Source organism: Pholcus phalangioides, unplaced genomic scaffold (genome assembly GCF_987345545.1).
Source record: "Pholcus phalangioides strain wild (caught in Gottingen) unplaced genomic scaffold, Ppha-v1.0 ptg000017l_1, whole genome shotgun sequence".
Taxonomy (NCBI): Eukaryota; Metazoa; Arthropoda; class Arachnida; order Araneae; family Pholcidae; genus Pholcus; species Pholcus phalangioides.
This window is the reverse complement of record NW_028301610.1, coordinates 42,809,145-42,825,700: the sequence shown is the minus strand read 5'-3', so window position 1 is coordinate 42,825,700 and position 16,556 is coordinate 42,809,145. Positions and strand designations below refer to the sequence as shown.

General features: G+C 35.0%; 1 protein-coding gene across 1 annotated transcript in view; it reads left to right on the top strand.

Annotated features, from left to right (window-relative positions):
* LOC149073487 (transmembrane protein 169) overlaps nucleotides 1–14,010 on the top strand; it is a 57,949-nt gene extending 43,939 nt beyond the window's left edge. Inside the window, exon 5 of the mRNA XM_089246937.1 lies at nucleotides 8,577–14,010. Coding sequence (XP_089103063.1) covers nucleotides 8,577–8,617 — 41 coding nt within the window. The 3' untranslated portion in view covers nucleotides 8,618–14,010. The remainder of the gene's footprint in view (nucleotides 1–8,576) is intronic.
* The last annotated feature ends 2,546 nt before the right edge of the window (nucleotides 14,011–16,556 follow it).

Below are 16,556 nucleotides of genomic sequence, written 5' to 3'. Positions count from 1 at the left end.
GCAATATACACAGGTGCATATAGGTAACAGGGCATATAGCATTTTACTGGCGAACAACCGTTGATCCTAGAGGCACACTTCCAATTAGAAAAGTATCAGAATAACGTATAGTACTCATATGTCATTCGTTTCAATGGGTTGCAAGCAGGTAGAATGGATAAACTGTTTACCTGCAATTTAATACTGTTTTTTCCCCAACTTTCCTCCATTTTTTGAATTTTAATATCTCAAAAAATATTGCACTTAGAAACATGGAATTTTTTTTGTTGGCAACGGGGAACAGGGCAACAACTTCCTAATTGGTTTTTTGGGCACCGGTGTTCATATAAAAAGTTAATTTTTTTTGTTTAAATAACAATATATAGGTTATATTATAGTACTATATTGAATACCCTTGCAACATGAATGGCATATCTAACAAGGAAAGGGTCCAAAGGTGTCATCCTAAAAAATTATGGAAAAATTAAAGTACATTAATCTCACCCAAAAACACATAAAAACAAAAAAAAGCGGTGAAATTCAATTATTAAAGCCACAAAAAATTATTAAAAATGACAACAGTTGGCTACTCATCAGCTCCTGGTGATATCTATATAAAAATTATTTTCCTTTCTTTCCTCCAGCTTTTTTCCCTAGAAACTGTCTCTTTAGCTCTTTTTTCTTTCGCTTCTCTGTCTGTGCTGTACCTAATCACGTGTTGTTTGAATGATGTCACTCTAAGACTCTATGGTTGCTGGATTTTAAAATTTATTCTTGGTGTCTATTGGCTTTCAAAATATTAATATTTGCTGTTTTTTTTTTAGTTACCCGTAATAATTCTGCCATATATTTTTATGCATAATTTATGCAAATGAGTAGAATTAGTGGTAATTTTTTCAAAATTTTTTGAAGACCAAAATCACCTTGGGACTCTTTCCTTGCGTGTAACTACATGTTATTTGGGTAGTTTTTCTGATTGGAAGCATGCCTCTAGAACTAGGTTTTCCAACTGGTGTTCCGCAGAATCCTAGGGTTCCGTGGAATCAGAAGCAACGGAACCCCAAAAATCCCAGAACCCTGACTTTTTTCTGAAAATTTTCTTGTTACTGTTTCACCTGAAGCATTTTTATAAGAAGACTTTCTGGGAATTGGTATTCCCGAAACTCAAGCATTACATGCAGATTTTATGAGAGTCTTCCCCCAAAGATGTGGAACTTTTAAATTGTTTCTTTGCATTCTGTGGCACCACGCCTCTCTTTCTTCAGATGGCCAATTGAGCTTCATGATGTCTGATTCTTATCGCTGTTCTGAATAGCAAATTGTAATAAGACAGTAAAAAGGAAAAACGTCGCTTTCTAACTTGCCTGAGGTCATTTTTCCCATTTTACAGATTCTTTAACACAAATGGAACCTCGTTTATATTACGTTCAAGAGGCCACGTCAAAACGGTGTATATGGGTGAAAATCGCACAACTGATAATACTTTGCTGAAAATGATCCTTCCCCATCCCATAGACCTCAAAGAAAGTACCACAAAAATCAATGGTTTTAATTGCATTTTTTTAAAATAATCATTGAGAATACCCACTTGAGAACTCACAACATTAAATATTTTTGAAAATTATATAAATTACTTAAATAACTTTAATTCGCATTACATCACTGTTGCTTAAATCTTGAGAGTATTCTCATATTGATCTCCTGAAGATTTTTAAAAGTAAATTTTCACTTAACAGGAAAGATTTTTTTTTGTTTTTGTTTTCCTTATCTAAAAGCAAAGCGGATAATGACTCGAATCTAGCTCTTTAAAAGTTGTCTAAAAGAAAAGAACTGAAATACTGGACGTTAGTGTTTTTCAAACCATGTGTTGCAGCTCTCAGGGGCATCGCCAACCTTTGTCAAAGGTGTCACGGCTAGCTGTTGCCATTGCTGATTGCCAGTTTAGTGCTTTGAAGAAGTATTTTTTTACACTATTCTGGGCAGGGATGCAACTGGGGGTTCGAAATTTGGGGGTTCTAACTGAGGAGTCTGGTGTCCCGGGTGCTGGACCAGAGGGAGCGCAAATTTTACCCTTTAGCCTCTCCTTCAACATTCAAACGGGTACAAAATTAGTGCTTACCCCGGCTGACTAAGCATCAAGTAGCGGTCTTGATATTGTATCTCTGTCAACAATCTGTCAATCATCGAAGTTTTTGGCTTTTGAGTTGACTATATGCAATGAAAAATGAAATAGAAAAATACAAATGAAATATAGCAAAGCATTTTTGTAATTCACAATAATTATATCGATTTAATGAATGTATATAAATGATGATTTTCCAAGCATTTGGAATTCGAGTTAAAATGAAAACGTTGAGTAATTGAAGTTTTTGCCACTCATAAATGCCCTGTTGTCTTCCTTTTTGCTTCCATCCTGGTCTGTGACAGACTCGGGTCATTTGAACCACATGAGAGGAGCTTGAGAAAGGCATTTTCCCTTCTTCCAACTAGTCTTTTGTTTAACCTTTTCCCTACTATATCTGGCCAATCCAGCCGTCATGCAGACTACCAGATCTGGCTAAGTGGGGGATAGGCATTTCACATTCTTTTATTCTATAGGTGGGACACAGTGACGGAATGTTGATGGCTGCTGCGCAGGGTTCTGGTCAGAGAAAGAGGATTATTTTACAACTACAGTGTTACTTATGAAAGAGTGACTACTGACAATTACAATACCTCAGATGAGCTTTGAGAAAGACGTGCAGTTACTATTTTTGAAATTTGCCAACATTCAGATTTTCATTGAAAGTTTATTTCGTTTTCTTTAGTAACGCCTCTTTTAAGGTCAAAGTTTTTTTTTTTTTTTTTGTTTCATTGACGTCAAAAGTTTTTTTCTATGCATTGCCGTCTTGCTAATTATGTTTCACGTTTTAGTTACTAGCATCTTAGAATGGACCACAAAATTTTATTTTCGGACATATTTTTATGAAACATTCGATGAATGTCTAAATTTATATTTACTGTACATTGGCCCCATTAGATTCTGAAGAAATCATTGTCAAAAAAGACAACTAAATATTATTGTATTTGCGCATGACTGTCATTATTGTTAATTAACTTACATACAATTTCAAATGATTTCTAGAACTAAGATTACAGAAGTTCGATCTTTCCATATTTTTTCTAGCTGTTTGTGTTTTTCTAGCAAAACATACGCACACCAAGAAAATAAGAAGTTTCAGTCAAAAACCTAATTAAATATGAACTATAAATATTAAACTGAAAGAAATTTCTATTTTTAGGGATTTAGTGCAAATTCTATCTTCCACACCCAACTGCAGTGTTCTCAAACTTTTGTCACTGGTGGCCATGGCCCCACATCCTGGAGCATGATGGCTAGGATATCTTGCAGGTCCTCAGCACAGACTTTCACGGGCCCTCTTATGATGAATTTTTCCATGAAAAAAAACAAAAAATCAAGAATTATCCCGTACCCCAGGGCTGGTGCACTGTCAGCTCTACCCTTTTGGGGGTCATGCTCGTGGCTTCCTTGCCCTGTTCATAGTTCATCTCTGGCTCTCAAAATAGTTTAGTATAGATATTGTACATCCATAAAAGAACCACTTCAAAGCATAAATAGGCACACACACACACACAATCAATATTTCCAGCTCGTCGTGACGCCCCTCACAAAAGGTTGGCAACACCCCTAGGAGCCACAATGCACACTTTGAGAAACATTGCCCTTCCGAATTAAAATTAGTGATAAGAAAACTAGAATAGATTTTGATAAACACCACTCCTTGTCTCCAACATTATCTGGTCCACTTGACAGAAAGGTTGAGATGCTTGAAGAATTCACTATCACAAAATAGACAATAGATGTATGGGAAGATAAGTAAGGGCTTTTATACAGGCGAGTTCCAAGAAAAATTGGCCTGGCCTATACTATCTCAATACATATATGCTTATAATAATAGCAGAATTTGGGTTGTGGCTCTCACATTAGTTTGTTGTAGTGTTTGTGGCGTGTTTGGACATCTCTTTTCATTTTTAGCTCTCATTCTGTTTGTATCAAAACCAGCAAGGCTGAATTAAGGAAAGTATTCGCCCCTGAGCAGGACTCTGTAAAAGAAAGACTGCTTGAAAATAGAAAGACTTATGGTGAAAGATAACTGCTTAACTCTGCTTCAACATAATTTGAAGGATTTTGTACTGCGATTGGAATTTGAGAGGCTTTACTTATCTTAAAACATAGCATCTAAAATTCTTTTCAAAAAGGATTTTTTTTTATCGATTCATAGATTGGGGGTGGAGAACTATGACTCTGTGGGTACATACACGTGGCTCTTTAGTAAAACTAAGAAAAGAATAATACAGTGTAGTGTTTACTTGCAAAAAAAAAAGAAAAAACTTTTTGGCTTGTGAATAAGTTTTGAGTTATTGTGAAGGATATAGGTTTGGGGCTCCTTGGACTGAAAAGTTAGCCGACCCCAAGTGCCGTGTAATTTAAAGATCTTTATAAGTACTTTGTTGGGAAATGCAGAGGTGTTCAATTAGAGAAAATCTCCCTTTATTCACGTGTATTTCCCAGGGCACCTTTTTTTTTGACCACCAATGCATCTGGTATTGAGTTTCATTGTGTGATAAATAGGGATAAAATATTTGTGAGATGTTTTATAGTCTAAACTCTGTCTTCTACTAACAGACATGCTACTAGTTATCTGCAATCTTCTTGAATAGATAATGTCCACACAAATCTGCAATGCGATTAGTTTAGGGATTATTTTTAAGCTTTACATTTCTCTCGTTTTTGTCATCTTATCTTGATATATATTCTATTTAAAACAGGAGTAGGCCATAGAATATTTTGTAACTCAGATTTGTAAAACTTTATCGATTAATAAGTTTTATCAGATTTCTGCTGTCACAGAATGCCAAGACATGATCGAGGGGTATTTGGCAATGTTGGTGATAGCAAATAGCACAAGTAGCCAAAACTTTGCATCACAGGAAATTTACTGTGCGGAGACAGACGAATCTTCTTTCCATATTCTGTCACTTTGTTTGGTCAGAGAAGAGGGCATTGAAATACTTTGCTTTCTACCAGTAATCCGGTCATTGTCGAGAAAGGTTCTACAATGTGCAGTAGACGAATTGGAGAAATAAATATGGGAGTAATAAATTTGTCTTGAAGAAGCTCCCCAAAATTCTAGGGACAATAAATTTTCACCCCTCTGGTAGGTAAAGAGTTAATGTTGAATGAAAAGTGTAAGAGAAATTTCTCACAACTGACCATTATTGTATGTGGATGAGTTCACAAAAATTTCAAGATTCCGCACCGCAGTAACACACAATGGCTCTCAATGTTCAATCAGTGCTGGTCATGTAACATCATGTGAAAAGCAAACATTTAGCATGTTCCAGAAAAAAAGCTACGGGGGGTCAATTACCTAAAAACTGACTGTCCTTTCACTTAATGTTTTTGCTCAAGTTAGAATTTTTCACTCGTCTGAGACCATGATTTAAGTTTGTGCTGAAATCTGAATAATTTAATCTTCATATTTACTATAGCTGGTGTTGGTGTGGCACATTGGAGACCAGGGGGGGGGGGAGAATTCCTTCTTTCTCTTCTTTCGACCTCTTGTTTTATATTTCGGGTGAGAATGGTATATGCCAAAATTCACACTCAACACGGCTGACCAAGTACAGTGAGTAGTATTCTTTTCCTTTGTTCTGCATTTTGTTATTAATATTATTTATTTATCATTAAAGACTATTTCATCAAACATTTTTTACTATGTCTTTGTTCTTTTGGCAGCTACTTGCATTTCATGAATTATAATGTGTATATATTTAAACGAGAAATCAGTGATACTGTGCATTAGTTGTCATGATTAAAAAACCATGGGTATTTGTGGAATACTACCTACATAGCAATGGAAATTTGGTAGCCAGGTCGATAAGATATTTGCGAACTGTGGCACAAGATCCTCAGAGATGTTATGTGTTCGACACCCTTTTTTGCCCTTGTCAGTATCTTTTCTGATACAAGAGAACTATTACAAAACAGTGCCATAGTGATCAAAGAGCACATTCCTATTGAAGAAAGTCTGCATACCAAATGTTTGGCGTACAAACCTCTCGGTGAGGAAAAAAACCCCATCTGAATCGGTTGTGAATTGCATAAATAACGGTCTAATTAGTCCTATTGTTTATAAAATGAAGGTGGTGGAGAAAAAAAAGATTAAATGATCATGTGTTTCGTTATTCTGAAGCTATGTGTATAACTAGAATGACCAAATGAAAAAAACCCAAAAAAATGGACATTTCATTGATGCATCGCCTACAGATCATGTTAAAATAACAAATTCATAATTTAAAAATTTCAAAGTGAGTTTTTTTAGCAGGCTTGACAAAATTAACATATTTACTAAAACGAAATAGCAAAATATTATGAAAAATAATTCGGTCCTGTAAAATATGGATCATATGGTCACACTATGTATAACTCAAATATTTATTTATTTAGGCACTTTATCTACTACAAGTTTTGATTCCTACTATTCCCCAGAGCGAATGCGGACTTTTTGGACACCCTGTATATTGAAGAAATATTCAAAATTTGTTGAGGGTTCCACGGAATCGCCTCATAATCATCAAGAGTTCCGTGTGAGCTTTCACGTTTGAAAACCCTGCTCAACGGTTTGCTAGTAAAATGCACTACGCCCTGTTACCTATGCCCCCTGTATATGCATATAACAATATATTATTTTAATTTTATACCATAATTTTTCATTTATATACTGGCAATAGAGTTAGCCATAGAAAAAAAATCCCTTCACTTATTTTCTTAAACATTTTTGGTAGGCGTTGCTTGGATCCAAAGATTATACAGTGAAACCTTGCCACAACTATACTCAATATAATGATAAATCCTTCTGCAACAATATTTTTTCCAAGTCTTGTTTGAAAATGTCTATACTACAATGTTGAACTGCTGCCTCTTAATATGGTAATCCCTCTACAACAATATTTTTTTTTGGTCTAAGAGTATCATTCTATTGATGCTTCACTATATACAGTGAAACCTGTATAAAATAGAAGGTCGAGACTGAAATTATATTCTGTTCTAGACAGGTTTTTCCATTTTATAGAGGTTCACATAAAAATGTATGCTGTGATTTATTTCTACCATTTACAAGACTTAAGTTTCAAAAACATCATCCCAACTTCTATACACCAACGAGTGTTAAACAGAGACGTGCATATTATTATTTTACATTTTTTTATGTTTACTGTTTCAAATAACTATACATTTCAAATTTCATATTTAATGCGCTAATAGTTAATCTTCAATATAAAATATGTCCTGAATAGCAATAGAAAATGAACACTTTTTCAAAAATTAAAGTTTTTTAATACAGTGAAACCTTGATATAACAATATTCTGCAGACCAAGAAAAAATATCATAGTAGAGGGATTATCATTATATCAAGAGGCAAAATTATCTTTACGTGTGATAAAATTTATATATGAAGTTGTCATCTTTTCTACATCAACATTGTTAGTAGCATCAGAAAATGTGTTTTTATGTATTTATTCGTCACAAAAAATTTTAATTTATTATAAAAATTCACTAAGATTCATTGCCCCTGTAAAGAAGTTTACCGCATTGTACTTTTGTGTCTTACACAGAAAGTAGCAATGATAATAACTTACTTTAGCTTTCTGTGGTTTTTAGTGCAAAATATTGATTTTATCAAATATCTTCAGAAGAAGGAAAACAAGTGACAAAGTTAAAATTAAATTCAAAACGATTTTGAGCAAAATAAAAAAAGTATTGTTATAGCAGTTTCAAAAATCTCCTAAAATATCGTTATAGAGGGATTTATCGTAATATCATTATATCGAGTATCGTTATAGTGAAGTTTCACTGTATTTAAAATAAAACTGGAAAAATTGCATACCTTGTGTGTCAGTAACTATGAAAAAATAATCAGCCCAAAAAAAATCATACTTTTAAGGGTTAAGTTAACTGTAAAATGCAGAGAAATGACTCTCTGATTAATCACATTCATTGAGACCATCATTATTTCTATTTCCCTAGAAGCCCAAAAACTGCAGTGAACACTAAGAATACATCCAGGGGAAAAAATAAAATGGCTGATGTAATAGAAATAGCCGAAACAAGCTAGATTCTTATTGTGTTAAGAAAGAAAGTTGCTGGTTGAGAAAAAAATCTTGGCAGGAGTGTCTGGATTATAGAGGTTCTACTATATATAGTTGAGAGTCTGAGTGGAAACTTACAATCAAAGTTTTGAACGCAAGGACCCAAGACCAGGAAGAGTTTTATTTTTAAACATTAAATTTTTTTTTTGTTTAGACCTAGCCCAAGTACAAAAAATAAAAAATCTATATTGTAAAATTCTATTGAAAATATCAGTTATTATGACAGTGGTGCCAAAGTCAGATGCTTTCAATTTTCATATTTTTTTTCATGTATTTTCTTATTTTGGCATGTTTTAGACATATCTGCAAATTGTAACGTGAAATGTATATATTTTTTTATGGTTACTATCTTATTTTATTAAAAATTCCTTCCTCCTTGTTATAGGAAAGAATTTACCATGTATATATAGGCAGATGGAGATTTGAAACCATGAATGTGTGATCATGCCATTGGTTTTTCCGCCCATGCTATCCCTTTCAGTTTGGCTAGAAGCAGAACTCAAACCTGGCATCTAATGCTAGAAATGCCATCTTTCTTTGATTATTTTGTTACACCAATCATTTTTATACCCTCAAGGGCAAATTAGACTAAGATCTTAAAGCTGGTTTTATAGGTGTGCATCCAGCCATACAGTATTATTACCATATGGCTGGTTTTTTCACACCACTACTAAGATTTGAATCCAGACCAGTTAATTCAAAAGTTGGTGTTTTAACCTCTCTGCTATTAGGTTTTTAATCTGAGCCTTGTATTGTTGATCAATTTTTGTCAATGAGCCATCACACACAGTGATGGTCTTAGGGCAGTGTGACCGGTGCAACTGCACCGGGCGTCAAATGAGAAGGGGCGCCGAAACACGTTAAATATACATTACTAGAAAATGTCTTTAAGATATGTATTTATAAAAACAATATCCATAAAATATACATGAAAAATGACTGAGATGAGAATTTTTTTTCTAAAAAACAAAACAAAAAGGTTTGAGTGTATATAATAGTATGGTTATCTTTCGAAAAGCCCGATCACTGGCTAGTCTCCCGACTCGTCAGACTTTCCTATTGCTTCAATCAGGGGCAGCTCGGTGGCACTGGGTGTGCTGTAGAAGGGCGTCAAATCCGAACTCAAAGGGCAAAGAAAAATTATTTGTGCCCGCTGTAGGAGGGGCGTCAATTCTGAGGTAGACAGGGCAAAAAAAATTAGGGGAAATGATTTCTGCCCCCTCTAGTAGGAGCGCCAAATCCGGCGTAAAAGGGTGAAAGAAATTACAGGAAATTATTTCTGCTCGCTAGGAGGTCCTTATATCCGAAGTGGAAACGCAAAAAAATATTTAGGAAAACTTATTTGTGCCCTCTCTATATAGGAGGGCTGTTAAGTTCGAGGTAAAAGGGCAAGAAAATAGGAAAATGATTTCTGCGATCGCCAAATCCAAGGTAAAAGGCCAAAAGAAATTCGACATACGTTATGACATAAAATATCGCTGTTTCTTAGAACGCATCAAAACGAAGCGATTGAAACAAACGTTTTTTTTAATTGGGGAGGTCAGAGGGCCAAAAAATAGGTCCCACTCGGGTAGAGATTTTGTCTCGAGCTGCCCCTGAGTGCAACATATGTGTTTATATATGAAAAACTTTAACAAACCGTACATATATACAACTGAACATCTTTTCGGAGTTTCATGGATCTTGTTCCAGATACCTGGCGAATAACGGTAAAACCTCCCATGAGGCTCCTAGACAGTATCTCTGTTCTGTCTAGGAGGCCTTGGTAAGTTGTGGCCACAACGGGACTGTAAAAAGACATAATTTCTTTTCAAGAAACTAATGAGGAACGTATGTTGGAAATTCAATTTGATTTTTTTTCCAACCGACTTTCAAGAAGAGCCGAAAACCTCAATATAAATTCAATCGAAATGAAAATCTGGTAATCCTAATAGTAAAATTGGCGATTTTAATTTTTGTTGTATTAGTTTTCTATAAGATTTGTAAGAATTTTAATCATCTTGAAGAAAGCCATTTTGAAGGTAAGTCATTTTCTCGACGTTAATCTTGAATAAGAATCAAACAAAACCTATTGAATTTTGCTGCTTATAATTCGCAAACTTCACTAGTTTGAGGAAAAAAAGGCACCATGTATAGTCCGCAGCGGTATATAACCCACATGAGAAAAGAAAATTTCAATTATCGATATGAAATCACTCTCAAGGACAGGGGGGGGGGGGGTTTGTGTAACACGGTTTTGTAGAGAAAATGTCAATTTTTGTACTGGCATCTACCCAATCTGAAAAATCTACCAATGTTTTTGTTAATAAATTTTTAATGTAATTATAACTAATGAAACCTCTCTCTGGAAAAAAATAAAGCCGTAGATAAGACGCAGTGGTTTATCCGCACTAAAGCCACTTCGAAGTTGGACTCTTTTCATGCAACTTCGATCCACAATAAGAAATTCATTTTTGGCGTTTTGTTTTTATTTCAACGTAATTTTTTTTAAACGTATAATCTACGGACACAGCAGAATAGGGTAGGTTAATAGGGACTTCCATTGAAATATGGAAATAAAGTAGTGTACCTCACATATTAAAAAAAAAACAGCGGCAAATCCATTTCGAATAAGAGAAATTTCGGGTATGGGTTTTCGTATATTCGAAATGAGGTTTTTTGAAGCTGAAGAAATATAGCACATTAAATGTATGTTACAGTAAATGCGTTGAATCAGTAAAGCATATCGGTAATGCATAATCGCCAATCGTCTCGGTAAGTTCGATAAATTTCGCCACATTTATCACTTTTACCAGCGATTATGCATAATCCTTTTATAGCACCCTGTATGCACAAACGTGCGGTTGTTTCTTTTCGCTTTAGATATTCTTTTTTTAACCTCAGGGATGTTCGGCCCAAACTTCAAGAATTGTGCGTTATCATTGAAATTTAAGCCGAAGTCCCTGAAGTTAAAAAAAATATTTATAGAGAGAAAAAACAACCCCCTTCCCAGTGGCGTCTTAACGCATGGGCCCACCTGGGCACGGCCCGGAAGCCTCAAGAGTAGAGGGGCCTCACAAAAATGAGATCTAGTTGAAATTTTCTAGAATTTACTTTGTAGAGCCTTAGAAAAACCACTTTGCTCGGGGAGCCCATGATGCTCTCAAGACAGCTCTGTCCCTTCTCCAGGGCCGTAGCCTGCTTTCTTGGAGTCTCCTTGAAATAGTTATGCTCAGAAAAAGGATTTATAAGTGCCCCCATTCGGCTTGGGACACCGCCCAAGTTGCCTCAGAATAGTTGGGGGGGGGGGGGCCTGACCAAGCTGCAGGTCCCGGTGCTTACCTGCCCCTTCTGTTTCTTAGTACTGGGTCTGAAGGGATAATTTCAATGAAGTTCATGAGTTTTATAAATGAAAGAAATCATACAGAAATATCACTGTAATTTAACCACTTTTATTAGCAGCTTAGCCCGTACGTGATGCGTGCACTCTGCGTATTTTACCATAAAATTCAATTAAAATTAGTATGAAGAAGAGATTCTCTTTGGATGAGTACCCTGCATAAATGTGTGTCGTTTTGCTTTTTTAATGTTTTTAAATCTGTTAATTAAACCAATGAACCAGTTGGGTTTTATGCTTGTTTACAAGTTGAATAGCAGTAATCCCATTCTAGGAAGAAAGCTTTCCCTACTTCTTCGTCCCTTAATATCCAACCAAGAGGTCGGGGTGGGGGGGTGATGGGGACGATCACCACACCAAGAGTTTGATAATATGATAGAATAAATCTGTCCGTATTTTATAGGACAAGAAATGACTAGCAAAAATTTCCTCCTCCGTCACGATTTGCGCCTGGGGGGGGGGGGGGCTGACTACTGCTTTTGCACCGGGCGCCACTTGGTCTAAGACCGACCCTGGTGATGGCTCATTGACAAAAATTCTAGAAACTATTTTTTTGTTCAAATTATTTTTAAGCTGCATCCACATCGTACAAAAAATATAAATCTATCAACAAGATATAAATGTAAGTAATTTGTGCAGTGGGTCTAACCACTATTTTTTAATGTTGAAAATCAATATTTAGGCTCAGGAGATGCTATTGTCAATCATTTATTACCAATTACAAAAATTATACTTTTTTAATATTGCATTGTAATTTGGAAGATAGATGATAACATCAACAAATGTGGATGCTGTTTTCAGAGTGCCCTGAATTTTGAGACTTAAAATAATTATGTAGAATTTTCTGATGTGGCGAATGCTTAGGGAATCCTTCTCAGAAACTGCCCCTGCAGAAAGAAAAACTAGATAGAGAGTTGAAAAAAAAAATATTTGAAATTCATCATGTTATTCCGTGCAACATAATCACCTTAGAATGATCCAGACTGCTTGCATGGTTCATGTAACTAGTGAATCAACCTTCAACACTGGTCTGGGTTTAATCTCAGCTTGGATATGAATATAATTGTCTACTATTTTAGGTTTGCTTTATACTGTACATTCTTATTGTCCAAAAACACACACACGCACATAATGACTGTACAACAGTATGATGCAAAAAAAAAAACTTGTATTTCAGTGTATTAATAATAGTAAATCCCAGAACTCTCAATGTTGCATGGCTTGAATAAAAATAGCTATAAAATAATCATTTATTGCAATAAAAGTTTTGAAAAGACATTATTGTGTAAAAAATTGTCAAAAGAGGCATTTGTTTGAACTGCTAGTTCCATTAATCCTTTGTGCAGGACCACAACTAAAAACAAAAAGAGTTTACTCTGTCACTCGAGGCCAGTATATATTTTTATCCTCTTCCTGTAGTGTTTAACAGAGAGCGAGTAAACTTAGTTCCCTTTCTGGTCCAGTACCCGGGGCACCAGACCCCCTGCCCTCCCTTAGTTGTGGCCTTGTGTCTATGTGGTGGTGATGTGTGTGTTTGCCAAAAATTCAGCATTAAATTACATGTTATTAAACTGTGCTAAGAGTGAAATTGGTTTCACAAGCTTTATATACTTGTATGAGAATCTGTAAGGATTTTTCATGAAGAGATAAAGTAATATTACTGGTGATTGTGTGTTACAAAATATACAAGTTTGTCTGTATCAACAGAAAGAGTATCTTGCATGTCATCATTACTATATAAGTAATGGTGTGCTTAATACTACCGTGTATTAGTAACATGACTATGTAGTTTTGAACAATTGCACTGTGATTGTGAATTTGTAAATCATTGTACAATTTCCATTTTGGTATTCATTGTATCTTTTCCATTCTGAAAGAATAGCCATTAGTCCAAAAATTTTAACTCTGTTGCTCCTCTGAATTGTCTTTTGCATTGTTTTTGTTGGTAATCAGAGCATTTATGTGTTTTACAATTTTTGTAATGTTTGTATGTATAGAATAGATCATTGTATGTATAGAATAGATCATATTTTTATTTCTACAACCGATTTTACAAAGTGAAAAAGAATTTTTATAACATGCTTTATTTCATGTTTTTGTAAAAAAAATTTTGATATCTCTATGCATTTGTAATGATTTTACATTCCACTTAATAGGTCTTTTTTTGTAAGTCTTTACATTGTATTCAATAACTGCTACACCCACAAGGGTGCTTAAACTATGAACATTAGTACAAACATGAGAACATCAAAAATGTTGCCAGATCTAAATTATACATTTCACACTAAGCCTTGTACTTCAAGATAAAGACATGGATATGGTTAATCTTGTGAAAATGTTAGTAAATGTGCGTACCTTTTTTGTATTAGATCTATATATTCATTGTGACAGATACTGTTGATGTAGTATTCATATCAGAAACATATAAAAATATTAATTGGTTGTCGTCTTCATTTTTAATTTATTGAAAAAGAATGCTCTTTGAATAACACCTGTAACTTCTTGATGGAAATAACTATGCATATTTTGATAGATAAATCCAGTAAGTCCAAATAAAAAAAATTCATGCTTTCATATTGCTATTTGCTAGACTTCATCCAATAGTACTACTCTCGCTAAATAGCAATACCTTAAGCTCTTTATAGTCAAATTACCAGCTAATTCAAATGGCTTGAGTGTCCAGACACTTGAGTGAGTGTCTTTGTAATTGTTGGAAAAACATCCTGAGGAAAAAATATTCTAGACAAAAAAAAGTTGTATTAAATTTTTTAAAATATTGTCAGCCCAGCCATCAGAGCTTTTATACCTACATTTGTATAAGCAGATACATTCCCGTTCCTGTAGTCTCCAATCAAATTTTACAATCTGTGAGAAATTCAAACAATCTAGCCCCAAAGTAGGTGGACAGGAAACACCAGTTTTCTGTATTTCATTCATTGTACAAAGCGCATCTTCATGGGAATATGAGAGAGAGAGAGCAAATGGGACAAATTTTTGTTTCACACACTTTAAAATAATCAAAAACTAATTTAAGTTTCATTTTTGTTTTATTGATGAACATACATATATATATGTTACAATAAGTGTGATAAATTGGTTATTATACATGCTTACCTATCATCTTGGTAAGTTTGATAAATTTATTTTTACTGGCGAATATATGCATAATACCCAAGCATCATTGGTAAATTTGATAAATACTAAAAACATTATCACTTTTACCAGTGATTATGCATAATACCCAAGTTTAATTGGTGAATTTTATAAATATGAAAAGTATGTGTGATGAGTCTAGTATGTGTGATGAATATAATCAGAGCTCGATATAATGAATAACAAATTTTGCAATCATACTCCGATATAATGATACATCTATGAATTATAGTATACATTATGATTTATGTTTACCAAGAATGCACTGCTTGGGTATTGTGCATAATCACCAGTAAAAGTGATTAATTTAGGAGGAATTCATTGAACTTACCAAAATGTTTGGTAAGTATGCATAATAACCAGTTATTATTTATAATTACTGCACTTATCAAATGTACTGTAACATATACAAGGTTTCAAGGAAACATTTTTCTGGATATTATGCTGAGGTGAACTCAGAAAGAAAAGTCATCTGGTCACCACCAGGACTTGAACCCAGGCCCTCTTGCATTAGTAGCCTCTCTTAACTTCGGCAAGTGGCCCCTCCAGTAGAGCCGCTGTGGTGGTCGAGACGTCATAGTGACGGACTCGCGTTGCGAGGTCCCGGATTTGAACCCCACCGTCGCCACAGTGGTGGTCGGCTGAAGTTAGTTTTCTATGGTTCCCAACATCAAGGCGCGAATGTGAGCCGATCTCCCCTTTAAAAAGTCTCGCCACAGAAAGCAACAGACCTACAAACAATACAAATGTAATTCAGTCATAATATATCACTCACTTCACTTCTGAAATATAGATGGCGACACTGAAAACTTAAACAACACTACATATGCACTCAGACTGTTAAGTACACATAGTTACACTTCCGGTAGGTAGTAAATCGGCCATAGATGGTGATGGATCTTAGTTGTGCTTGGATTGAAAGAAAGTAGAGCCATCTTAAAAGCACAATGTGCCCTGTGCCAAATGACTTTTCTGAAGCCCTACCAGACAAATTTACATGTATGCTCCTTGAAAATTTCAACTCTACCTCATTTTTGTGTGGCCTCTCTTCTCTTGAGTGCCCGGATGGGCCCCTCTCAAAAATATTTGTTTCCGTGATACATTGGGCTGAGAAAAAAGTCGTCTATTTCTACCGTCCCACTTGGGGGTCATTTGCAGAAGTTAACAGAAGCTACTAATGCCTCTATAGTATGTGAAATAAAAAAGGTCTGTCTCCACTGGTGTAGATGGTAGCATGCTTGCCCGGTTTGCAAGAGGGCCTGGGTTTGAGACCCAATGGAGACCAGATGATTTTTCTTCCTGAGTTAACCTCACAGCATAATAACCAGGAAAATAGTTGTTTCCTTGATACGTTGGGCAGAGAAAAAAGCTGTCTATATTTCTATATACAAGGTTTGTTCATAAAATATCTGATCATAATTTTCCATGCACAAACAAATGAAGCTAAGAAGGCATGGTTTGGTGCATGTATGCAGGTGATCCTAATGCGCATGCAAAAATTTTCTCCCACCTACAGAAGCTGTCAATTGCTGACAGATCATCGATGAGTGAGGAAGTGTAAGTTAGCTCATAACAAATCTGTTATCGTAACAAAATGACAGAAAAATTTAAACAATCCTACTGCATTAAATTTTGTATGAAGCTTCTGTGATTCCTGAGTGGAAACTATCTGCAAGATTCAACTGGCGTTCAGGAAAGAAGCAATGTGTACCACACGGATATATATAAAAAGGATTGGTATATATACAACTGCTTCAAAGATAGCAGCACATCAGTGGAGAGTGAAGCACAGTCTTGTAAGCCCTCAACATCCAGAAATGAGATCAACATTGACCA